We start from the raw sequence: 25,788 nt of genomic DNA on the forward strand, positions 1-25,788 counted from the left end.
CGTTATAGCACTCCTCCTGGGCCAAAACAGGCTACCTGGCCATCTTTACTCGGATGTGGGCACCTCCAGGAAGAAGGTGTACACAGACATGGCCCAGGAAAGAAAGCCCTCTGCTCCGGGAGTCTGGTTAATTTCAACAGGTTGCACAGGGCTGAGAGCAGATGGTGAGTCTAAGGGAGAAAGAAAGGTGCACACAAGAAAGATACAATTGCAGAGAACTAGCAGGAGAAAAATGAGGTACAGGGGTACAGAGATCTCAAAGGGGCTGGGGGCATGGGAGGGGAAGGAGGAGCTTCCCAGTGAAAGGGCACCCCAGTGCCTTCACTGGAGGGCACCCCAGTGAAAACTATTCACAAATCACTATTCGGCCCAGGGAGAGCCTCACCTGAACACAGAATCCAAAAAAAGCTCCGACTGATGGATCAGGCGACTGAAAGGAAGGACGATTCAACCAGCAGCTCAGAGGTCATGACGAGGGTTCAAAAGGCAACGAGTGGATGTACCCAAACCTTTGGGCCAGACGGTAAGGCTGGTGACTGAATTTGCCACGAATGCTCTGCGTGGGAGGGTCTCTCACAGAGGAGGCACAGCATTGGGTGGACATGTGAAGGTAATCGTAGAAGGAAAGAGAAGCGCAAAGAAAGACGGTGAGGTGTGTGTGACAGGAGGGAACATCTGAGGAGATTTTGTGCAGAAATACCCGTGTCCACAGGGTACAGCTGACCTCAGCTGTGGCCTCAGGCAGCAGCCCTTAAACTTTTTAGTCCCAAGACTTCTTCACACTCTTACAAATTATGAAGGACCCCAAAGAGCTTTTGCTTAGGTTGTTTCAATTTATCTATATGCACTTCATCAGAAATTAAAAACTGATCATTTAAAAATATTTCTGGGGCCAGCTGGGTGGCAAGCGTCGGACTTCAGCTCAGGTCATGATCTTGTGGTTCAAAAGTTTGAGACCCCCCATTGGGCTCTGTGCTGACAGCTCAGAGTCTAGAGCCTGTTTCAGATTCTGGGTCTCTTCTGTCTGCCCCTGCCCCACTTGAGCTCTGTCTCTCTCTCTCAAAAATAAATAATAAAATATTTTTTAATTTAAAATATTTATGTTAATTCATTTAAAAGTAACAATAACATATAAACTACTTATTAACATAAATAACATACTTTATGAAAAATAAATATATTTCCCAAATTAAAAAATTGGTGAGAAAACTGGAAGCATATTACATTTTTTACAAACCTCACTAATGTCTAGTTTCATCAAAGACAGCTGGATTCGTATAGCTGCTTCTCTGTTCAATTGGTTGGGATACTTTGCTTTGTGCAAGGACAGGAAGATAATCGAGCTTCACAAGGATCTGTGGTTTAAAAGGATGGAATATCTGAATAGCCCTTTGAGGTATCTATGTACGTTTATGTTCACCTTTAATATTGCACTGCCTAGTGCAATGCATTGTGCTGGCTTGGATTTTATTTTATTTTATTTTATTTAAATGTTTTATTTAGGGGCGCCTGGGTGGCTCGGTCGGTTAAGCGTCCGACTTCGGCTCAGGTCATGATCTCGCGGTGTGTGAGTTCTAGCCCCGCGTCGGGCTCTGTGCTGACCGCTCAGAGCCTGGAGCCTGTTTCAGATTCTGTGTCTCCCTCTCTCTCTGCCCCTCCCCTGCTCATGCTCGCTCTCTCTCTCTGTCTCAAAAATAAATAAATGTTAAAAAAAAATTTTTAAAAAAATAAAAAATAAAAAAAATAAATGTTTTATTTATTTTTGAAAGAGAGAGAGTGTGTGCAAGAAGGGGAGGGGCATAGAGATGTGGGGACAGAAGATCGGAAGCAGGCACTGTGTTGACAGTAACAAGCCCAAAGTGGGGCTCAAACTCGTGAACCATGAGATCGTGACCTGAGCCAAAGTCAGACGCTCAACCAAGTGAGCCATCCGGGCGCCCCTATGCCGTCTTCCGTTTTAAATGAATCTTACACTTAGGCAGGATTTTATAATATCATGGACACTTGGAAAACATTGGTTCCCTGAATTGTACAGGGAGCTTGCAGCTCAATCCCACAAGTATTCTTCTTGAGACATTTGTGCTTCAAGATATAATGAACTGCTTTATATAGACTCCCCAGTTTTTCACACAGACCATTAAGAAGATGCATACTCAACGGGAGAAATATAAGAAAGTCAAAAATTTTAATTGGCTCATCAAGCACATTCTTAAGGGAAACTGGCTTTTTTCTTTTAATGGTCTGCAGGAGGGGAGACTGGAGAGACTGCTCCTTAGGTTTTAGGGGCACTGCATTGATGTGTACTATGGCACCAGAAGCTTTACCTGCCAGGGCTCTTGCTCCCATGTGAGCACACATCAACACAATGGAAAGGCAAAGAGCCTCTTAGTATGAAAACAGTTTGGCCTCAAAGATCTCCTGAAGGGGCTTCCGGGATACCCCAGGGATCCACAACCTCATGTTGAGCCTCTGGTTCAGGGGCTCACATGACAGCCCCTCACTGGGTGTCTCCATTGATAGAGGACACTCTGTTGCCCAGCCTTGCTCTGCTCCTCCCCAGAGTGGCAGACAGACCCAGTGGTAGATGCACGCTCAGGACGGGTCATGGAGGCTCAAGCAAGAGCTGGAACTTTCTTTTTTTTTTTATTTTTTTTTTAACGTTTTATTTATTTTTGAGACAGAGAGAGACAGAGCATGAACGGGGCAGGGTCAGAGAGAGAGGGAGACACAGAATCCGAAACAGGCTCCAGGCTCTGAGCCATCAGCACAGAGCCCAACGCGGGGCTCGAACTCACCGTGAGATCAGGTGACCGTGAGATCAGGACCTGATCACGTGACCGTGAGATCAGGACCTGAGCCGAAGTCGGACGCTTAACCGACTGAGCCACCCAGGCACCCCAAGAGCTGGAACTTTCAAGACAAAGGTTCCTGGGACTCCAGGAGATTCCTACAGAACATTCCAGGGGACATTTTCTGAGATCTCAAAGGAAAGTCGTTCCTTTTTTCAGAGATCCGTGATGACTGTTCAGAAATGAACGGGGAAAAGGGACCCCGGGAGCCACCCAGCACACCACCAAGCATCGTGCACGGTAAAGATGAGGGACCGCAAGTCTCAGAGAGTGGTCCTCAGGAACCCAGATTCAGAGCTGTTTTACTCTAAACCAATGTTTCTCCACCGTTTTCCCATCATCACCACCCTAAGGAGCCCTCTTAGATATTTTTTCCTAATTATGAACCCAACCTCTGACATTGTAATACCACAAATATGTATCTTTAATATATCTATTTAACATACCTATATCTATTTATCTTTAAACAGACAGATATCTTGACAAGGGATAAATATCTATCTGTATACGTCATGCATAAAAAGAATAAGATTCCCCACCCCAATCCCTGAACCAATGTTTTCTACCTTCGGGCCACACCACCACTGCCGAATGTGTTCTAAATATATTCGTGGTGCTCTATCGAAAGGGCCCAAGCCATGGAACACAATTTTTTCCTAAAATCCCAATTTCCATGTTCTTCACTTGACCTTTCTGGGAGAATTGGGAAGAGAATGACTCCTCATAAACACAAATGTAACGATACTACCACCAACTGAGCAGCCACAGCTGACGTCGTTGTGGGCGTTCGCTGATAAACAGTCACCCCATCCTCACCACCACTGCCATTGTGCATTTCCTACCACTGTCTTCAGAGGGGGGAAAAATATGAACATTCTTCTGTTTGTTGTTGATGTGGTCATTGTGTCACAAATTCACGGGATGCAACTCTCAAATGACAAATATTTATTGTCGGAAACAATGGGTTAAACTTGACCACCTTAAAATACAAGCGATCATTTCGAACAGGTTCTCCCACATTGCGCTAACTTATACAGTAATATCGTAAATATTCCTCACGGATAATTTCATTTTATTTCTACACCAACTCTTGGAGAGGGTTGAATAACTAATTCACATTTTACAGATGAAGAAACTGAGGTGTGTAAAGGATGAATGGATTTTTCCAAGGTCCCGTGGATAGACGATGGTGGAACAGGGCGAGCAACTTGGTCCCCTAGTGGAGCTTACATTCTAGTTGATGCATGTGTAGTTAATAGACAAAAAGAGGAGTTGAAAGGGAGAATGGGAAACAGGACAGAGTATTGAAGAAAAAAAGATATAAGAGAGAAGAGGGATAATTGTAAGAAGATAGCAGATAAAAGTGAACCAGGGTACAGGGATTTCCTGAAAGGTTGAGGGATGGGGTACGAGAGGGGAAGTCACTAATAGGGAGAGGAGGAGGTTCACTGGGGACCCCAACTTCAACTATTCACAAATCCCACTAGCAGCCTCGCCTGAACACAGAATCTAAGAGAAGCTCCAAGTGGTGGATCAGGTGACTGAAAGGAAGGACGATTCAACCAGGAACTCAGAGGTCACAACAAGGGCCCAAAAGGCAAAGAGTCTACATGTTTAAGATTAGTACATACCAGGGCACCTGGATGGTTCAGTTGGGTTAAGTGTTGGACTCTTGGTTTCAGCTTAGGTCATGATCTCACAGTTCGTGGGTTTGAGCCCCATGTCAGGCTCTGTGCTGTCAGTGTGGGATCTGCTTGGGATTCTCTCTCTTCCTCTCTCTCCCAAAATAAATAAATAAATTTAAAATAAAATAAAATAAAATAAAATAAGCACATCCTGATGATCAAATTATTGCCAGTTTAGACTCCCATTAACATCATACAGATGCCATTTTCCCTACACCTTCACCAAAACTAGAAACAATAAGAGTCTTCTGTGTTGACAGATTAAAAGCAAAGAATGATATGCCACCCATGTTTTCCTTTGGATTTCTTTGCACCATGCATGTGGTTAAACATGCTGTGGTAGATTGTATTACTACTCACCGATATCTCAGAAGGTTATACACTCTTGCCCTGTGGACTCCAGAATGGCCATGTCACTTGACTTGGCCAAAGAAATGCGGACAGAAATGTGAGGGTCACTTCAAAGCCAAAGCTTTAAGAGCCTGTGTATCATCTTTATTTCTGCCATGGGACCAACAATGTTCTAGACACAAGTTGCTTTGTCCCCAGGATCCGTGTGTGTCAATAACATGGAACCCCATCTAACTTGTGATGAATGAGTAGCACAAGGGAGAAGTAAAACTGGGTTGTTTTAAACCAACACTTGGCAAACTTTTTCTAAAAGGGGCCAGATAAGAGCTTTGCTGGCCCTACAATCTCTATTGCAACTACTCAACACTGCCATTGTAGTATGAAAGCAGCCAGAGACAAATATGTAAACAAATGCACCTGTCTGTGTTCCAATAAATCTTTATTTACAAACACAAGCATTGGACTTATTTGGTCTTCATGCTATTATTTGCTGATACCTATAATTAACCACTGCAATTTGGGAGAGTCATAATTTATCATAACATCACCTAGCCTCTTTCTACTAAGATAGCTGTTTGTTAAATAATTTTTTATTAGAAGTGTTTTCCTTTGAGGTTCACTTGTTCATATTTGCCCATTTTCGTATAGGACTATTCATCTTTTTGCTTGATCAATGATGGAAATCTACTGTTTGTTATCTCATTGAAATGTTTCTGCTTTTGTTTTTATTTTGTAACTCACTTGAGAAATTTTGGGTTGTGGAGAATTTTTTCATAAATTTGTTTAGACAAATCAGTTTGTCTTTTCCAAGATGGTTTATGCCAGAGTTTCTCGACCTTGACACTTACTAGCATTTGGGACTGAATAATTCTCTGTCATGAGTGCTGTCCTGTGCCTCATGAGATACTGGGCAACATCCCAGCCATTAGATGCCAGTAGCGTTTTCCTCCCAGTCATGAGAAACAAAAAGATTTCCCAACATTGTCAAATATCCCCTGGGGGACCAAATCAACCAGCATTGAGAACCATTGTTTTATGCCCTATATTTCTTCCTTAAAAAGTCCTTTCTATGTGATATTTATAAGTTTATATCCTTTATCTACTTCTAGTGTTTGTATTAAATACATATGTACATATGTAATATGTTGTATTAAATACACAATGTACATATGTACATTGATTATTATATGTTAATATATATTACCTTATGAAAACATGGTTTCTGTAATGTTTTTAGCCTTCCTATCTATCTATTAACATGAACTTGCTATTCCTCCATGATCAATGCTATAATGTTCCTTTCATAAGACCCACATCTAGGGGAGCCTGGCTGGCTCAGTCGGTTAAGCGTCCGACTTCGGCTCAATTCATGGTTTTGCGGTTTGTGAGTTCGAACCCCGCGTCGGGCTCTGTGCTGATGGTTCAGAGCCTGGAGCCTGCTTCGGATTCTGTGTCTCCTTCTCTCTCTGCCCCTCCCCCTCTTGTGCTCTGTCTCTCTCTGTCTCTCAAAAATAAATAAATGTAAAAAAAAAATTTTTTTTTAAAGACACATCTATCTTGTCTCTCCAAAGTGGTAGAAAGACAGAAAAAATTACTTGAAAATCGTTGATATATAAAGCATATAAATCTATGTTTCCAATTATAAATGACATTAATTTTTTTTTTTTTAGAAAAGAAAAGGAACAACGGTGTCAGCTCAAGTTCAACCAGAAGGTGTCAGAAAAATATTCCCCCAAAGGGTAAGTAAGCCAGAGATGGGGACTGGCCGTCAGACATCACTGGTGCCCTGGCCACCTGCCGATTGTTTGTGTCCTCTCTTCCTCTTCTTTCCCTCCCATCTTTGTCCTCCTCCTCCTCTTCCCCCTCCTCCTTTTCTGTGAACATTCATTTCTCTTCTGCGTTGGTAACATTTCTTCAGCACTGTCCCCTCTCACTCTCCCTTCCCTCTTTAGGCTCCGGCGACATTGGCATTCCTCCTCCCCCCCTCCCCCATGAATTTATCATTGAAGTAGAACAGGGGCTACTTGAGGTAGGGTCCGCAGACTGGTGCCATCCACAAGTCTGTTGGTTGCAAGTCTGCAAAAATAAAGAGCTTATAAATCAACCGTGACACTGAGCACCCCATTTTCACAGCAGGACCTCCTCAGCGGAGATGCCTTATTTCTATTGGATCAAGCTCCTGTCTTGCCACGCGCCGGCACATTGAGTAGCACTGGTGTGATGCTTAAGAAAGATGCACGTACCGTAAATGTACAGCCTGAGGAATTAACACAAAGGCAAAGCCCGCATGTACTTAGCGCCTAGGTTAAGAAACAGAACATAGCTGGGGCGCCTGGGTGGCGCAGTCGGTTAAGCGTCCGACTTCAGCCAGGTCACGATCTCACGGTCCGTGAGTTCGAGCCCCGCGTCAGGCTCTGGGCTGATGACTCGGAGCCTGGAGCCTGTTTCCGATTCTGTGTCTCCCTCTCTCTCTGCCCCTCCCCCGTTCATGCTCTGTCTCTCTCTGTCCCAAAAATAAATAAAAAAAACGTTGAAAAAAAAATTAAAAAAAAAAAAAAAAAAAGAAACAGAACATAGCCCACACCCATCATCCAATCCCCACCTACACCCCGAGGGTCACCGCCAGCCTGATTTCTCAAAGCATAGGCTCTTTGACACTGGATGCTTCGCCCTCCTTTCCTGCCCAGGGCTTCCTCGGTGTGCCCCCCTCACCCACCCCTTCCCCGAAGCTGACCGCCCTTGTTCTCCTTCTTCCCTTTGCTACACATCCTCAGGTCTCACCTTGAACTAAGCGTTCTCTGTCCCAGCAGGCAAGGGCAGGTTTTCCTGACCCGCCTTCATGGAACCCAGCGTTTTTTTTTTTTTTCTTCACGGCACTTGTCACGACTAAAATTAACTGTCTGTGTACATTCTGTTCACCGTGTGAAAGTCCGATGAGGTCAGTAAGTGGTCGGTCTTGCTCTTTGCTCTATGCCCAGCGTTCCCGTGCCTCACACAGTGTATACTTAAATAACTGTGCAATCAATACCTTATCTGTTCTTCTTCATGAAGTGTGACTACCAATACAAGAGACCCCATGTACTCAGAGAATGCACTTGTGCGCATTAGAAAAAGTGCCCTTCCCTCAATACGCTTTACCCACATCTGTCGGAGCTGACTCCTAAAACCAGGTCCTTTGCTGCCCTCTGAGAGAAGGTCCTCGTAGAAAGTATCCAGCTCTGGGGCGCCTGGGTGACTCAGTCGGTTAAGCGGCCGACTTCAGCTCAGGTCATGATCTCGCGGTCCGTGAGTTCGAGCCCCGCGTCGGGCTCTGTGCTGACAGCTCAGAGCCTGGAGCCTGCTTCGGATTCTGTGTCTCCCTCTCTCTGACCCTGCCCCGTTCATGCTCTGTCTCTCTCTGTCTCAAAAATGAATAAACGTTAGGGGCGCCTGGGTGGCTCAGTCAGTTAAGCGTCCGACTTCAGCTCAGGTCACGATCTCGCGGTCCGTGGGTTCGAGCCCCGCATCGGGCTCTGGGCTGATGGCTCAGAGCCTGGAGCCTGCTTCCAATTCTGTGTCTCCCTCTCTCTCTGCCCCTCCCCCGTTCATGCTCTGTCTCTCTCTGTCCCAAAGATGAATAAACGTTAAAAAAAAAAAAATTAAAAAAAAATGAATAAACGTTAAAAAAAAAATAAAACATAAAGAAAGTATCCAGCTCTGAGTATGAATCAGAGCCCTCCTTAGAGGTGGGATCCTTGCTCAGTGTACAACCCACCCAACCATATGCAGAGGCCCTGATAACAACAGAAGTGTACACATTTTACAATTGGCAAAGCACTTTGTTCTGCGTTTTGCCATTTAGCCGTCATATAAGTATTGTTCAGCCCACTTTACGGATTCAATTAGAGCATAAAAGACTTGCATGAACTAAGATCAACCTAGGTGTTCTAAGTGCAAGTTTTTTGTTCTTTACACTGAAAAAAAGAAAATACTCCCCGGTGTCTTTAGGAAACACGAGTAGGAAGCACGAATCTAAGCAGATGCTGAGAGCTGTCTGTCAGCGTCAGCTTCTTCTGGCTTCTTAGCACTTCTGCCCTGGCCATGCCTTCTGATTTAACGCCGGCTGTCTCTGTGTTGTTATCGACATACAGTAGGGAGTCCTGTTGAGGCATTTCTGACAGTATGATAGGAACCGGGGGGGGGGGGGGGGGGGGGGGGGGGGGGGGGGGGGCGGTCCAGCAGGTCTGGATTCCACTGCCAGTTCCACCTTGTACCGTGTGGGGATGTCCGGGAATTCTGTCTCCACCTTTGAGCCTGAGTCCCCCATCTATAAAATGGGGATCACCATCATTGCCTTCCCTTTTATAAGTTGTTGTGAAAATAAGCTACACAGTGTGTGTGTGCGGCCTTTACTATTGCCTTGATGATGGCTTTTTGTCCAGCCACCCCATCTCCCCATGAACCCTTCGCGTTCAGATCAGGGAGCTCCAGACCTCTCCCCAGGCCATGTCTGTCCATGCATGATTTTCACCACGTGCCTTCACCCTGTGTTCTGAAAGGATTCCTGAAGTTCATCTATCTATGAAGTTTGTTTCCATTCTGCTTTTCTTGCCTCTGTTAGGCTTTCTTTTCGTTTCCTGCACCCTGCTTTCCATTTCCAGGAACTCTCTTTATTAATTGCTTACCTTCATAGCAGGCTCCTCATTGTTTGCTCACGCTTATGAATGGTGATCTGACAGATGTGGGAGAGCGCCAAGGAGGCCTTCCCCTCAGGGTTCCATCCTTAAAAAGCCTGTTTCCAAGACGGAGCAGGTGAGACGAAGCTAAATGCAGGATTACCGGAACAGATCAGAAAGCTGTCCCTCCTTAGGCGCAGGGTAGTGGCTTTGGAGCTACCCAGGACAGAAGGTCCTGGCTGACTTGGTAAGCTGCCTGAACCAGGTAAAGGAGGGAGTTCTGCCTGTGCCCGCAACTCTGCACCCTGGCTTGCTGCCCAGAACTCCCAGTACCGCCCACTGCTCCTGCATCTGCTTGCGAGCCTGTCTGGGACATCTGTTTTGGGGCCTATACTTATCATAGGGAATGAGTTCCGTGAGACAGACAACTATGCAAGGTCCCCGATGCCCTGCTAATCCCCCTCGGGGTTTGCGGCAGTGGTCCAAAGTTACCTGTGCCTCTGCCTTGTCTCCCAAGTTAGGAATCCACCATGGCTGGTCTTCCATTTGACCTTGACAATAATATGCACTTACATACCCTTGCTAGGAAATTGCACAGCCCAGATCGTAAGCCCCGCCAGTCTGGCTCCTGAGGCTGAGCTGTCATCCCCTGGGCCCTATTTATTTAAGTGGGCAGAGTCCGGAGACAGTGGTGGAGCCAGCCACTCCATGCAAGAATGCTGGCTGGCTTTTGAAACTAAGTTCTTCCCACCCCCCTCACTCCTATCCAGCCCCTGCCCCTCCAAGACTGGACATCCTTCAGCGTTCCGTCCAAGGGAGCCATCCGGTCACTTCTCAGGGATCTCTGCTTTCTCGTCTGCCTCTAGTTCATATCCTTCCAAAGTAACTAACGGTTTTTTCACCATTAGCATCGATGCCGCTCGTTTCTTTTTCCGGGGAGGCTCTTGCCTTTTCGTACATTTCCTTTGGCTCTTGCAATAAGTGTTTGAAGCAAGGGAGAAGGTTGGACTGGCTGTTCTCCTAGCCTCATTCTGCATGTAACATCCCTGTAACTCAACACAAGCCATGGGCAGCGCCTTCTCCTCACCCCCAGAGACGGCTCCTGCAGCCTATCTGGAATGAATTCGCCCACAGTGAGGCTGTGGTAAAAAGCGGCAGGAGTGGCTGGTATTTATTTTAAACTCTTTTCCAACTGCTTCTCTCCTGAATCAATACCCCCACATCCCTGCTCAAGGTTTCACCGTTGCCAAATCTCTCCATGTGCAATTTGCAGATTAGGCTAGAGTTCTTGGCGGTGAGGGGGGGTGGGGTGGGGGTGGGGGGTTCTTTTTTGACTCATGGAGGAAGAAACAGAAAAGCAATAAAATGAAAAAGGACAGCAGAAAATGAAGACGGACACTAATCTCTCGGCGCTGAGCACCTCATTTACCCCGCCTTGGTGTAAATCAGGTGATAAGATTACAAACAAAGACCTTTCTTCCAGCTACCCAAGCACCAGGAAATATTCTGGGCCGGCAACCTCTATCCGAGTAGAGGGATAAACAGGTTGCTTATGGAATAAAGGAGCAGTGGGTGATAGCCAATTAGCTTATGAATTAAAACCCACCACAGGAGCCCTATCTGCTTTACTAAACATTTTGTTTGATGCAGTGTTGGTGGTGATGGCTTTGTTGATCAGAGACTACTCTGTACACGTGGCTAATCTGCCACTCAAAATGGAGGAAGTGCTGCCAGTTAGCCAGAGGCTGGTCCCCGATGCCATTTACATGATTATTGTTACTATTACTGTCGTTAGAATTCGGGGCAAGGGGAAGGCCGGAAAGAGAGAAAACTAAGACTGAGCGAAACTATACTCTGGTACTTTCCCTTCTACTTCCAGAAAAACCCGAAGACGACCCCGTGGATTTTCACTCTCCTAAACTTCCCGTGACGTGTGGTGAAGCTAGAGGGATTTTATATAAGGAGAGACTGAAACGAGGTGGGTTTCCTGATCTTCTGCTCTTTGGAGCGCCCGGAACCACTAGAAGAGAGGAAAATACCCATGTGTCTCCTTGTCCAGGAGATAAACCCTGCCAGCTAGGCTGCAGAGAAAGAAGTGCCTTGTTAGCAAGGAATTTTCGCTTTTCCGCGTCGTGGTGAACCCGGCTGCCAGGCCACTGCACCACCGTGGACCCAGTGGCAATACTTGCCGCATGCAGATGTCGCACCAAATGCAAACCCTCTCCCGCTCCCACAGGGTTTAGGGCTTCCTTCAGCCTGAGAGAGGAGGAATCCAGGCTCGCCTGCTATCCTCCCTCCCTGCAGAGAGTCTCTCTGGACCCAGGCAGGCAGAACAACCGCAGTTAGGAGTTTGGAGGTTTAGGGTGAATTCACAGAGCATGAGATTGGGTCCAGGAACGGGCCGTCTTTATCCTCCAGGATCCTCAGAGAAGTGCATTCAGAATGAGGAGGGAATTTGGTTCACCCCAAAAGAATTTGAAATTGAAGGAAAACGGGCAACTTCAAGGAAATGGAAACAGAGTGTGCATTGCAGAGGAAAGACCTTAGAAGAGCTGCTGAAGGTATTATGACAGGGGACGGCTGGGTGATGGGTTTAATTCTTGCAGGATGAGCGCAATTTCAATTACAGAAATGTGAAGAAATTTCCATTAGGATTGACAAAGAGCTCAATTTTTTATAGAGAAAAGTTATGGGTGATAAAATTAGAAAGGTTGGTGCTGACCGTGGAGAACTTTAAATGTGAGCAAAGGGCTGTGAGGTCAGGAGAGACTTAAGAAGATTAGCCTGGGGGTACTGGGTGGGGTAAGTCAGGGGAAGCCAAATTGAGACCCAGATCTCTGAGAGCTTCCCTGCGCCCTCCACCCAGTGAAGGCCTCCTCCAGACCCAGCTTATCTGGACCCCTGGGTGACGCATTTCTAGACCATCCTGTCCATGGGCAGTGTCTCCTCTGCACTTCCCTGGCTCACACTCAATCCTCTGGGCCACAAACAAGGCTACTAATCTCTGTGATCCCAGACCCCAACACAAGGCCTCAAAAAACACCCAAAAAGAATATCACTGGGATGAAATCACAAGGATTTAACCTACCAAGGAAGAAATGGAGAGGAGAATGTGGGTGGGAAAGGAACTGGGAAGGAAGGACAAATGGGTCTTGGGTTTGAGTAACAGGAAAAAAATGAGTTTATCAAGTGACGTTCAGAAGAAGAGCCGATTGGAGGTTGGAGCTAATGGTGTTGCTTTCAGACACTTTGGGTTTGAGACCCGGTAGGACGTCCAGGTATAAATATTCACTAGGAAGTGGAAACTTCGATATGGACGAAAGAAGAGCTTCCCGGATAACCTCGTTCATTGACCCCTTCTCTCTTTCAGAAAGGACTTTTGTTCTGTCCCCCAAGAGTAAATGTCAAGAGAAAGGTAAATAGCAGGTGAATTTCTACCACATTTTCAGTCGCCATGTTGCACACTCTCTGCATCCAAAGGCTCACCTTCGAGTCCTCGAGTTCCCCGGCCCTGGGTCACCTTTCCTTTTAGTCATTGCATCTTCACGACAATGGCATTGGCACACTGGTACATGTATGTACCCCTGTTGTTTTCATAATTTGGGAGGGGGACACAAAAACTCTTTAAAATAAAGATTAGAACAAAAACTGATGATGTACATGTGTTTTAGAAAAAGCACCGGATGTTTGGATGATGACAAACCAAAGGTGTCAGAAATAGAATGTTCTAGTTTGAGAAGTAAATGTGGTAGGAGATAGACAAAAACGGTACGTGAAAGAGCAAGGAGACCACCCTTGATTGAACACAAAGAATTCCTCATTTCAACCTTTCGTTATCAGTGGCCCCAAAATGGAATCGCATTTGAATTGAGCTTTGCCTCTGCATAGCATCCCTCCAGGTGAAAAGGGCAGGCATCCATTGTCTGTACCAGCTGCTCCTTCTCATCCTTCTTTGCTTGCTTAAATATGTCCTCAAGACACAAATCTCATTCATGAACTTCCCATAAGATACGAACCTTCAGCAGAGGCAATGGTGCCTTTCCCACCGTGCCCTGAAGGGTTGGCCTGACCCTTAGCTGGATTCATTGAAAAGACAAGGTGTCCTCCCAATGCTGTTTATTGTCTGAAACATCTTTTCCATGCTGATTTGCAATATCTTGATACATACAGGGAGGCTCCTCGTAATAGCCAAAAATTAGGGAAGAATCCTGCCCATGGACAGGATGGTCTGGAGATGCGTCACCCAGGGGTCCAGATAAGCTGGGTCTGGAGGCAGCCTTTACTGGGTGGAGGGCGCAGGGAATGCCCTTCAGTCAATGGAAAACCACCCAAGGGTTCTAAAGTCAAGAAAGCTTCTAGACACTTAAACTGGTAGTAATATATATGGAAGGAGCCCAGTTTTGTTTACGCGACTATGGAGATCTATGATTGCAAATATCTGAGTGAATTGGTTATTTGGGGATAGGATTATAGGGAACATTTGCCTTCCATATTATACATTTATGTACAGGTAGAATTTTCCTAATGACCATTTATTACTTTCGTAAACAGCAAAAAAACAAAAACAAAAACAAAAAACCAAAAAACCAATAAAGATATTTTTAATCCAGAGCTTTAATTAATGGCCCCAATATTCTAGTTGCTGCTCACTCATGATACCATAGGTCAGTACATTATAGCCAGAAGCACACTTGGCCTGACCTTTCAGTCCCACCAAGGAGAAGCCGCGTTGGGGTAACGAGACTAAGTTTAGTTCTGACTACAAATGGGCTAATGCAGGCCCTTTCTTCAGCAACGTTGTCTAATACATCACTGTTACTCTGCCATATACCCGTTCTCTGTCGGTGTCTATCTTTGTACGTGTGTACCATCAAGAGACCCTGATGCTGATACTCCAAACGTGTGTTTTGGGGTTTCCCTGCAGGACGCTGCTTCCATGACCCAAGGCAAAATGAGCACAGGCTGAGTGCTTGTGAGAACCTCCATCTCTAGAAGGGCTCAGGATGCAGACAGAAGTTGTTACTCTAATGGCATACGGTGGGAACTGAGAACAGCTTTTTGCTTTATTTTGGACAGATTCTAGAGCCTTTGACTTAAGGGATTCTCCTTCAAAGTGGGTCAATTTGCAAGTAAGCCTAAATGGGCATATGTAAAATCTGTAAATGAGGAATGTGTTACCTTGAATCCAAAGGCCTAAAAGATGTTGGGCAAGAGTTGTGGGCATTGAGAGGGTCAATAATCGTTTCTTGACTGTGTCAGGGACAGAACAGCCTTCAAATGATCAAATGATGCCCAGAAATTTGCTGAGCTGATGGGGCCCTGTGCTATGTGTGCACAATGGCCTACCCCTCTCTGGGAGCTCCTTTGTGAGTCATTGTATATTCTGAATGAGTGTGTCAAATGAGAAGGAAGTCATGGGGGTAGTGTCAGACTTGCGCTCCTGGGGCAAGTCGGATGCAGTTAAGATCTTGCCTGCAGAGGGTGTGTGTGATGATAAAGCTGTTGAGACACTGCAGGGAGCAAGGAGGGCTGTATCCCCACAGCTGCAAGGCAGCTGAGATGCTGTTGGAATAGGCACAGAACAGAACTTACTAGCCAAATATGGGACAGCAAAACACTTGTCAGGTGGATGGTGCCAGTCATTTCAATAATATTGTATGTAGGGAACTTAATGGGTGGAGCTCCTTTTGAGTAATTATATCCCACTCAATTTAAGCAAGTTACCCTCTACCCTCGTAGGGAGTTTCCAAAGGTAAACTAGAGGGAAAACAGTTACACCTCACACCTCACTTTAACCATCAAAATTGCTGCCCCCTGGTCATAATACCCACTGCCCTGAAATATCCTGTAGTGAACGTGCATGCTCTTACCCGACGACTAACGATAAGATAAAATTAATCTTTTGACACTTAACAATCAGCCTTACAAAAAGGAGCCCACGGATCTTTCCCCTCTGTTAAAACAGTGAATGGAATCCAGTATAAATTTCAAGGATCAAAACTTATCATACGAGATGCAGGAGTGATTATTTCTACTCTTCCACTATTTGCCCAGTTTGGTCTGTTCTTGAACTTGAAAAGAATGAGCGGTCCCTCATGGTAGATGACTGCAACCTCAGGGCCGTGGCCCAGCAGACCCAACACAACTCAAAGAGTAAGCCAGTTAGCAGAACCATTTAGCCAACCAGAGCAAGAGAAGACAGACCCCTGGTCACCAAGACTCCCTGCCTGTTGAGCCGATGTCTTGTGGTTACGTGCAGCAAGGTGGGATCAACTGGGTTCAGATATCGAAAGTGATGATGCAACACTCACACCTAGCGAGTATGAAATGATTTATCACTCACATACTGAGGCTTCCTACGGAGGGCCGGGCAGGTTGCCAAGCTGGTCTGAAAATGCCTGAGTGGCGAGAGGGAATAGCTCCAGGTTTTACCATGGCTATGAGTGGGGCCAAGGTGAGAATTCCCTTGCTGGGGCAGAGCTTGTCTGGTTTGAACTTCTCTCTGAGGCCAGGAGGGGGAGCGCATGAGCTTCCTTATCGACTCGCCGACTTGCCGAGAGGTGGTGAAAGGGGTAAGAGAGAGGGGTGGGACTTGAAGCTGTCAGCAGTGGAGCAGAAAAGCCAGAGTCAGAAGGTGACCGTGCAGTTGTACGTCCTTTCTCTCGTTCGCTGTCATATCATGTGTGTTGGAAACTATCCTACTCCAGAGCCTAGGGAAGGGGGTGTTTTGTGCTGGTCACAGACTATCCATAACCGATGTGGTTAGACGGGCCATTGTGGTTCTTAATATAATCACAAGGTGCCTTCCAGCAATAACCATCAGGAAACTGAAAAAAAAAAATTTTATTACTTTTTATTACTTACAGGACATGGAAATTACAGAGCACACCTGGGGCCATACAGTGAGGTGGCCAAGAGATTGATGGAGAGAGAGATAGAAGGAGAGAGAGAGAGAGAGAAAGAGCACAGGCGAGGGTGGGGGCCTAGGGCTTTGCAGGCTTGCTCTTTATTGGTGAATTTAAAACATAACAGCTGGAATTTAAAGTGTGAGAAGAGAAAGAAAAAAAAAACAACAACAACAACAAGCGACCCAAATGGTCAGTTCTTGAAATCAACCAAGATCTCTAACACAAAGGAGCCTCTGTGGGGACAGGCAGCCTGGCTCTTTATCTAGTTGTGTGGCTGGCAATGCATTTACTCCAGAAATAAGGAGATAGCTGTCTTTGATGGGGTGCTAGAACAATCCAGGCTTTGGTCAGGCACTTGCATTACAAAAAAAGGAGAAAAGAAAAAATCTGTCAGGACTCACACCACAGAGGGACTGGGGCTCTGGATCCAACCAAGGTCTCAACTGGGAGGAGGGGGGAGGTCTGGGCTGTGGGAAGCTGGCGTCTGCATCCCGGGCCTAGGCAGGTCGGGTGTCCAGTCAGAGGGCACTCCAGGGACAAAGAAAGGCAGACTGGTGAGTTCGGGATGGGAAGGCCAGAAAGTTCACCTGAACTTCAAGGTTGGCAGGGAGCCCTCTTTATGGAGTCCTGGGGCCCTCCGAAGTAGAAGAATTTGCTCCGGAAGCCTCCCCAACTAAGACCGTGATGAATTTCATCCCCAAATCAAAGGGAATTTTTACTCTGACTGAGTGGCTAGTTTTGAGAACGGACAAGACATTTCCATCCCTCCCGCCCTCACCCAGGTCCTTGTGCTTGTGTTGTGGACAGTTGAGGGTAGCGGCAGGATTTCTCTCCTTAGCTGTAACTGATCCCCAGCCCCCTCGATCCTCTGCTCCAGCTCCTAATGGTCTATTTCCTGCCTTTTCACCTCCCAGAGGCACAGACAGAAAGGTGCCTCTTCCTGACTCCTACCTTCAGTGCAGAGAAAACATTCCCCTTGTGTGTAAAGCCCTACTGTCCATCTTGCGGGGTCAGGAGAACAGGGGCTCCTGCCTATAGGTCTTTATCCAGCAGTAAAGATCACCTGGAGAATTTACTGGATCACATTCTAAGGCCATGAGAAAGACAGTGATTTCTGAGGCCCACAAAACAACCCATTTGTACAGCAGCGATCTGTCTTTGTGTTTCCATCAGGAATTGTTCTGGGACTGCCCAGCACGCTTGCCTGGGACGGCACACGGCGGACGGGAACAGCTCTGAACCCCGGCACGGGCGGCCCAAACACTAAATTGTGTTGACTTCGCGGAAAAAAAAAAAAAAGCATCTTGTCTTCCCAGGCTTGTAAAAAGAGGAAGTTGCCTAAAGCTGTGTTTCCTCAAATGTCATGTACTTCCAAAGCGCCTGGGGTCCTGTTAAAACAGATTCCAATTCAGCGGGTCTGCCTCTCTCACCGCCTCCCAGGTAACGGTGATGCCGTTGGTCCTCAGACCACGCTCTGTGCAGAAAGGGCTTAAATGACCTTCCAGTCCCTTCCGGCTCTGACAATGTGCGGTTCAAGGGGCAACTTGAGGATTCTTGCCGTCTGCTTTTCTGCGATCGATCGATCGGAAAGGCCAGGCTGGTGCTCCATCGGTGCTCTCTCGGAGCACCGTGGTCAGCTGGAGACATCCACTCTGGAACACACAGGGACGGCGTGTTCCAAGGCCCCTCGGTGTCGGTGTGCTGTGGGTCTCACTGATGCCTTCCCTGCTACATTATCTCCGCTTCCAGGGGGAAACCTCCAAGGAATGTGAGGTGTGCTGTAGAGGAGGACCACGGCTCTGCTGTGTCCCTTGTCCGAGAGCCTTTCGTGAAGACTCGCATCCCGCCTGCAGAGGCTGAGAGGTTAGTGAGACCCAGCCCCGCCTTCCGCACGCCCACTCTGCCCACTTCTGCTCTGGTCGCCCATCTCCGGGCAGAAAAGCCGGATGTGTAAGCATCGTGGCTCAAGTGTGGCCCAGAACAGCTGGATGGGGCGGCAGCCTATGTTCCGTCTGATATCAGTGTCTGGCATCTGGCTCTCTGAGTCTGCGACCGAGCCTCCTTGACTCCACAAGGCCACTGCCCGTGGGAGGTGCCCTTTCCTGGTTTTGCAACCCTGCCTCCTGTCCCAGGGGCTTGGGAATGGGAACCGTCAGTTGTTTGTGATCTGCAACTGTTCAGAAAGGTAGGAAACGTGGCCTGGTCCGTGCATGTTACCATGGGCTCAACAGGCTGTTAGAGGCCTTGGTCCCCAAGGGTTAAGGCCCAGATTCGACCCTTGGGCGCTGCACGCAGGACTCCCAGCAGCTCAGACAGGGAAAAGAGGACCCACCACTCACCCTGACCCTGCCCTCCACGCACGGAGCCCCCTGTTGCCACCCTCGATGGGAGGACGGTCATGGGCTCAGGCCCCACGTGGGGGTCCTGGAGACTCCGGGAGGGTCCCCTTCATCTCCCAGCCGTATCCATCAGCCATGTCTAAAAGGAGAACAATGGCAGCAGTAGGGACAGCGGCTATTTCCAGGGGCCTTGTCCCCTGCTCTCTTCTGCCTGTCCTCTCAGGAACCTGTGGAGTTGCACCTTCTGCAGGATGGAGTCTTCAGGAAGGCAGCAGTGTCACGGGAAATCTGAGGTCCTGGAGGGGCTGCTACAGCCTGAGGAGCAGTTGGTGAGCTGGGTGCGAACTCCACCTTCCCCCTGACAGCGAGAAGTCCGACGGGACGAGGGAGAGGGGAAGGGCACCCGCGGGAGCTTTTGGCGTCTCTCTTCTGAGGATGGAGATTCGGTGCCTGAACATAGTTCAACGCACACCGCGGTCCTTTGGCAAATGTGGTTGGACGGCTGGCTGGGTCTGCCTGGGCACAGGCCTGGCTTCACTTTCTCTGAGCTGCATTTCACTCTAAAAGGTCTCTTCACATTTTACAGAAATGTGGGTTCCTCCTCTTGAAGGCCTACTGTCACCCACAAAGCTCCTTTTTTGCAGAAACCCCGCGTAATATAAGTCATGTTTTTTGATTCTCGTCCTCCGGGTATCTCTCTTACGTACAACTCTTTCTGGAATTTTGGAGTGTGACTCCTGCAGGAACCCCTGCTTGCAGAGAGAGGGTTTGGCTGCAGACTGTGGAGAGGGACTCCCTGGGTCCCACTCCACCCGCCGCGTCCTGGTTCTGGGACACCGGGCGACTTGTTCCGCCTCCCATGTACCTCAGTTTCATCCTCTTAGGTGGAAACGTCTTTCTTACAGATAGCACAGGGTTTAGAGCCCCCTCTCAGGGGACTTCGAGTCCAGCTCTACCACTGTTTAGCCTTGAAATCCTGGGTAGGCGGCTGAACTTCTCCATCCCCTGGTTTTGTCATCTAGAAAATGGGGGTAATGACAGCCCCTGCATCATTGGGTTGTTGTAGGATCACGAGTTAATATCATGGCAGTGCCTAGAACGGTGCCTGGCATAGACATGGCAGATGGTAATATCATTACCAACCTGGACATGAAGGCTTGTTATATTTCAGGATCCATTATATTACCGGATCCATTATATTTCAGGATCCAGTTACATTACTGGATCCATTCCAGTAACAATGGCTGTGCTAATATCACCCCTTTGGTGGCTTTGTCCCTAGATTTGCGATTATGGAGAGCCCTTTAAGGAAGCCGTGTGGTTGGACCTGGTTAAGGAAAGGTTGCCTGAGAAAGTATATACGGTGACGTGCTTTGTGCGGGACGCGCGCCTGATCTGCCACAACCATAAAATGTTTTACAAGGTAAAGGGCGTCTCCTCTTTCTTTTGCATGTCCTTTCCAATTTTCCCTAATTTCCGGGACAGCAGAACTCTGCAAGAGTTGTACGGACCTTGTCCCAGAGAGAGGTCAAAAAGAGTAGGATTACAGAAGAAAACAGCCTGTAAATTCCAGCGGTGGTGAGGAGGATGTCCCAGGGGATAGCAAGCAGGACAGGGAAGAATCCTTGTAAACAACACCTGAAAAAAAGCTCCATCCTCCGCTCGAGGACAGACAAGAGAGTCCCACCGAGGACAATCCATTTCATCCTGCCTCCTCGTTCAAACAGAGAGGAAAGGTAGTTAACGGTTACATTGTTCTGCATGCCTCAGAAATACAGAAATCAATGAATGAACTAAACTTGATGAAATAACTTAAACTCCCAGAATCCTCATACTAGGATTGTTCTACTCCTAAATTTCCCAGTGGCCCCAAACATCCAGACTTGTCTCAGGTGGTGGTGGCTTCATCCTTTGTCAGTAGGGAGAGACAACTGCTATTGTGCAAGCCGACGCGTTCTTAACTTTACTTTGCTGAGTTTATCCTGATTTTTTCCTATCATTTGTGCAGATATTTCTTGGGAAGTACCTAAGGAAGATTTCTACCTCCACCCAGCCTCCTTCCCCTTCTTCCCATGGCACAAGCTGGCCTGCTCCCAAACCACAAACTGTAAACTGATGTCTGTGCAGGGAGCTGGAGGGAGAAAGAGTCTACCCAGGGTGCCCCTCCATGCCTGGCCCAGTCTTAGCCTTGGAGAACGGAACACTCATCTTTCCTTCCGAGAGTGGGGCTGTCAAGAAATGCTTTATCTTTATCTATTTTACACCAAGTTCGGGCTTTGCTGTGATCAAAATCAGCTCTCCAGCCCTGACCATTTGTCAGTTCCAAGTTAGGAACTGGGCAGAGGCTCATCCATTTCAATATTATGGCAGCAGCATTTCCCCCCCAAAATACACACACACACACACACACACACACACACACACACTGCCTGGGTGATGGGGAAGCACTGCATTCAGGACAGGGAGGGCGGGGTTCCAAAAAATGCAAGTGATTTGATGGTCCTGATTCTTTGTCCTTAGACACCTGTTTGTTTGCCTTTTTTTTTTTTTTTTTTTTTTTTTTTTTTGTCTTTCAGGCTTCTGACTTTGGTCAGATAGGATTGGACTTGGAGGCAGAATTTGAAAAGGACCTCAAAGAGATGTTTATTTTTTGCAAAGCCAATGAGAACAGCTTCCAGACTCTTTGACCCTGTTCTACAAAAACTAAGGCACCCCAACTTCAGGATCCAGATGATGTGACCCTGGCCATCTTTAGACAGCCAGTGAGTCTAGAATGTTATTGGCTGCCCTCTTGACTCAAAGCCAGAGCCTTGTACCATCATCACACCTGTCTTTTCTTTCTACACCTAAAAATGTGTGTGTGTGTGTGTGTGTGTGTGTGTGTGTGTGTGTGAAATACACTTCTCATCCCCATCTAAGGCCTCTTCCTTCTCAATATTTACATCTCTCTTCTCCCACAGTATATATACTCATTTGTTCAACTAAAACAATACTACAACAATAGCTTCAGAATTTCTACCCTCACATCACTATGAAAAAGAAACTAAACTGAATTCTAAAGTTGTATGCAATTGATTTTTGTGTGTATATATATATATATATATATATTTCAATATCATTGCAGAGAGTGTTTTTCAGAATTTTTGTTCCTGTACTTATGAAAGAGGTTGGTCCTCACACTTTTATGTCCTGTCATAATCAGATGTAGGGCCACCCCAGCTGGGTACGATAATCCCTAACATCTTCTACCTTTTTATATGCTCTGGAATAGTTTATAATGTTTTCAAAGAACCAGCTCATAAAATTATATAGCCCATCATTCTTTTGAGAAGTAATATTGACCATGATCTCTGCTTTTTCATGGTCATTCTACTATTCAGGTATTCTCTTGCTTTTGAATCAGGTCCACTTTTATAGTTTTCTATGAAGTCATTCATGCATGAGTTGTTTGTAGTTAGCCTTATTTCTGCCATATCATTTTATTCCTTCTCTTTGGAATACTTTCCCATGATTTTTGTCGACATTTTCTTTGTCTTCACCTTCTACTCTGGAAGGCATCTGTAACAGTTTTTAATTCTCCCAATATTTACCTGCAAGTTTTGTGAATGTATTTTTAACTTATTTTTTAAATGTCAGAGCCAAGGGGCACCTGGGTCGCTCAGTGAGCTGAGCATCTGACTCTTGATTTCCGCTCAGGTCATGATCCTAGGGTGGTGGGATCAAGCCCCATGTTGCACTCTGCACTGACACTGAAGGGCCTGCTTGGGATTCTCTCTCTCTTCCCCCCCCACCACTTCTAAAAATAAATAAATAAATAAGTAAACTTAAAAAAATAAAAAATAGGGGTACTTGGGTGGCTCAGTCAGTTGGGCATCTGACTTCAGCTCAGGTCATGATCTCACGGTTCATGAATTCAAGCCCCACATCGGGCTCTGTGTTGACAGCTCAGAGCCTGGAGCCTGCTTTGAGTTCTGTGTCTCCCTCTCTCTCTGCCCCTCCCTTGCTCACTCTCGTGTCTCTGTCTCTGTCTCTGTCTCTCTCTCTCTCTCAAAAATAGATAAAAAATAAAATAAATAAAATAAAAAACAAAATAAAATATCTTTAATGAGCCACACATTTAGGCCAAAGTAATTTTCACCTTTTGTACCTCTCAGTCCCCTTATTCCAGTCTATTCACTGTTTTACAATGTAGCTCTTTATGATAATTAGTAAATGTTCACTTTTACTCTATATTAATTATTTTAATTTTATTCAATTATATATGTCATTACTTTGTTATTTTTACATTGCATAAATCATTTGTTATGTCAAATATACACCAGAATTGAAAAGCAAAAGTTAAAAATGTGTGTAATACAATCACCCATGTTCGTGAGAGCAATATTAATGGTGTGAATTAAAGTCTTTTTTTGCCGTGACTTTGCCTTGCTTCTTTTTCGGCTCCTTCTTCCCATCAGTGAAGTATATGTTTAACTAACTTTAAAAGAAGGAGCACCCGGGTGGCTCAGTCGGTTGAGCGTCTGACTTCAGCTCAGATCATGATCTCATGGTTCATGAGTTTGAAATTTAGCATCGAGCTCTGTGCTGACAGCTCAGAGCCAAGAGCCTGCTTCGGATTCTGTGTCTCTCTGCCCACCCCCCTCCACTCACACTCTGTCTCTCTCTCTCAAAAATAAATAAAACTTAAAAAAAATTGTTTTAAGTAATTTTAAAAGAAAAGTTCCCGGGTGGCATGTTTTCTGAATCTGCACAGCTCTGAATGTCTTCTTTTGTTTTCCTAAACTCACTACTGGGGTACAATATGTATTTTATCACAACTTCTCACCTTCAAAATCGATTTAGACTTTGGCCCACTGTGTCTGGGCATTTTATCCTACAACGGTGAAGCCTGCATTCAGCCAGAATTCCATTTCTTTGTCGGTATGTGGACACATATCCAGTTTCCCCTTTCTCTCTATCGCTATATATTTTTGACAGGATAGGATTCAATGTAATATTCTTATCATTGATCTTGCCTAGCACACTGAGCCCTTACAATATACATCCTGCTTCTTTTTTTTCAGCAGCTGCATTAAATCTTTCTGATCCTTTTGTTCTGGGCTCTCTTTCAAGAACATCTATTATCCATATGCTAGCTATCCATTCTCTGTCCTCCTTATTTATCATTTTAAAAAAAGAAAAAATAAATTCTGGGAAGCACTCTTCTTCTGAGGTCATTTGTCTAAGCCTTAAACATACTAACTTAAAACAACTGCAAGTCTGTGGTCAATCTTTGTGAACTAATGATTTTTTTTTTATCATTTGAATAATGCTAAGCTCTATCTGTTGACCAAGTAAACTTTTCCTACCACAATGCTTTTCTTCTCTGAAGACAAAAGTAAAAAGCTTTCTGCAACTACTAAGTTGTCCTGATCTGTGTTTTTGATTTTTTTTTTTCACTCTTACTTAGTGCCAGTGGAGAAGTGTTATGGACTAAATTGTGTCCTCCCATCAAATTCTTATATTGAGGCCCTAACCCCCACTGTGACGTACTTGGACACAGGGCTTGGAAGAGGGTGTTAATGGTTGGATGAGGTCACAAGCGTAGGCTTGAATAAGATTAGTGCCCTTATAAAAAGAGGAAGAGGCCCCAGAGATCATCCTACATGCGCAGAAGAAGGGCATGTGAGGAGAGGAGGAAGGAGGAGGCCCCACTCCAAGCCAGGAGCAAAATCTCACCAGGAATGGAGACCACTGGCACCTCCATCTGGGACCTCCAACCTCCAGGCCCGTGAAAAATAAATGCCTATTGTCCAAGGTGCCCAGGCTGTGGGGCTGTGTTGTGGCAGCCAGAGCTGACTGATACAAGCGGTGAGGGCCACCTTCGGAGCCCAATGTCCTCCTCCAAGAGGTACTCTGTGGGGAGTGTGTTGGCGTTCCCATTTCAGCACCTGGTGTCGCAGACTAATAAACAGACAATGAACAGAGATTCCCCAGTGTTTCCACAGCAGTGTGAACTACCATACGGACTGACTTCACCTACGATCCAGGAAAGGGTGGAGGCAGTTTGAACCCTGACTTCAGAAAAGCTTGTAATGAAATAGAATTCCTTTTATTATGTGGGAAGAGGACACACATGATCACAAAGACTGCCACTCCTGATGCCATTCTGGGAGGGAAGGGTGGGTCCTAGATATGGTCATCCCTTCGGTACAGATTTCTCCTCCTAGCACATTCTTGGTGTCTCATGACAAAAGATCCCCCCACTCCAGTGGCTTACCAGTGGCCAGGATTGCTGGGTACTAAATGATCTCACATCCAGGGGTGGCTGTGTGGCTCAATTGGTTGGGCTGAGCATCTGACTCTTGACTTTGGCTCAGGTCATGATCTTGCCGTTCATGGGATCAAGCCCTGTGTTGGGCTGTGTGCTGACAGCATGGAGCTTGCTTGGGATTCTCTCTCTCTCTCTCTCTCTCTCTCTCTCTCTGCCCTTCTCCTACTTATGCGCACTCTCTCTCTCTCTCTCTCTCTCTCAAAATAAATAAATAAACAAAAAAAGAAAATAAACAATCTCACATCCATTGTGACCCTCATCCATTCTGGCACAGGCAAGCTGAATCTCTCTCTCTCTCTCTCTCTCTCTCTCTCTCTCTCTCTCTTTCTCTCTCCCCTATCACAGCTCTGGCTTACTCCATACCAGGAAAAAGAAACCCAACAACACTACAAGAGTCATTTGTTTCTTTCAAATGTTTGTTTCTTTCAAATTTGTTTCTTTCAAAGTTTCAACCACTGTCAGTATAGTTGCCATGACAACCAAGACCCCGTCTCTGGAACCATCTCTCCCTTTGGCTCCCTTTTGTTGCCATACTGCTCCCCTGGTTTTCACTATTTCTACCTGTAACAGTGGGATTTGGTTTATTCTCCTGCATTCAGCTGTCCCTCATCCTCCCCCCAGTGCCCTTCCCTTGAGTCCCCCCCCCCCACCCCAGGCCCACCCTGTGTCAGCACCGATGTCCTTAGAC

At 46.3% G+C, this 25,788-nt stretch overlaps 1 protein-coding gene across 1 annotated transcript in view; it reads left to right on the forward strand.

Annotated features, from left to right (window-relative positions):
- LOC125911108 (sp110 nuclear body protein-like) overlaps positions 1-23,198 on the forward strand; it is a 37,494-nt gene extending 14,296 nt beyond the window's left edge. The window contains 14 exon segments of the mRNA XM_049614769.1: positions 374-523; positions 3,009-3,088; positions 4,303-4,453; positions 4,779-4,806; positions 6,554-6,624; positions 11,420-11,518; positions 11,959-12,101; positions 12,911-12,955; positions 18,198-18,289; positions 18,291-18,311; positions 19,011-19,116; positions 19,374-19,454; positions 20,070-20,210; positions 21,364-23,198. Coding sequence (XP_049470726.1) covers positions 374-523; positions 3,009-3,088; positions 4,303-4,453; positions 4,779-4,806; positions 6,554-6,624; positions 11,420-11,518; positions 11,959-12,101; positions 12,911-12,955; positions 18,198-18,289; positions 18,291-18,311; positions 19,011-19,116; positions 19,374-19,454; positions 20,070-20,210; positions 21,364-21,474 — 1,319 coding nt within the window. The 3' untranslated portion in view covers positions 21,475-23,198.
- Positions 23,199-25,788: the final 2,590 nt, after the last annotated feature.

This window comes from Panthera uncia (genome assembly GCF_023721935.1).
Source record: "Panthera uncia isolate 11264 chromosome C1 unlocalized genomic scaffold, Puncia_PCG_1.0 HiC_scaffold_3, whole genome shotgun sequence".
NCBI classification, from domain to species: Eukaryota; Metazoa; Chordata; class Mammalia; order Carnivora; family Felidae; genus Panthera; species Panthera uncia.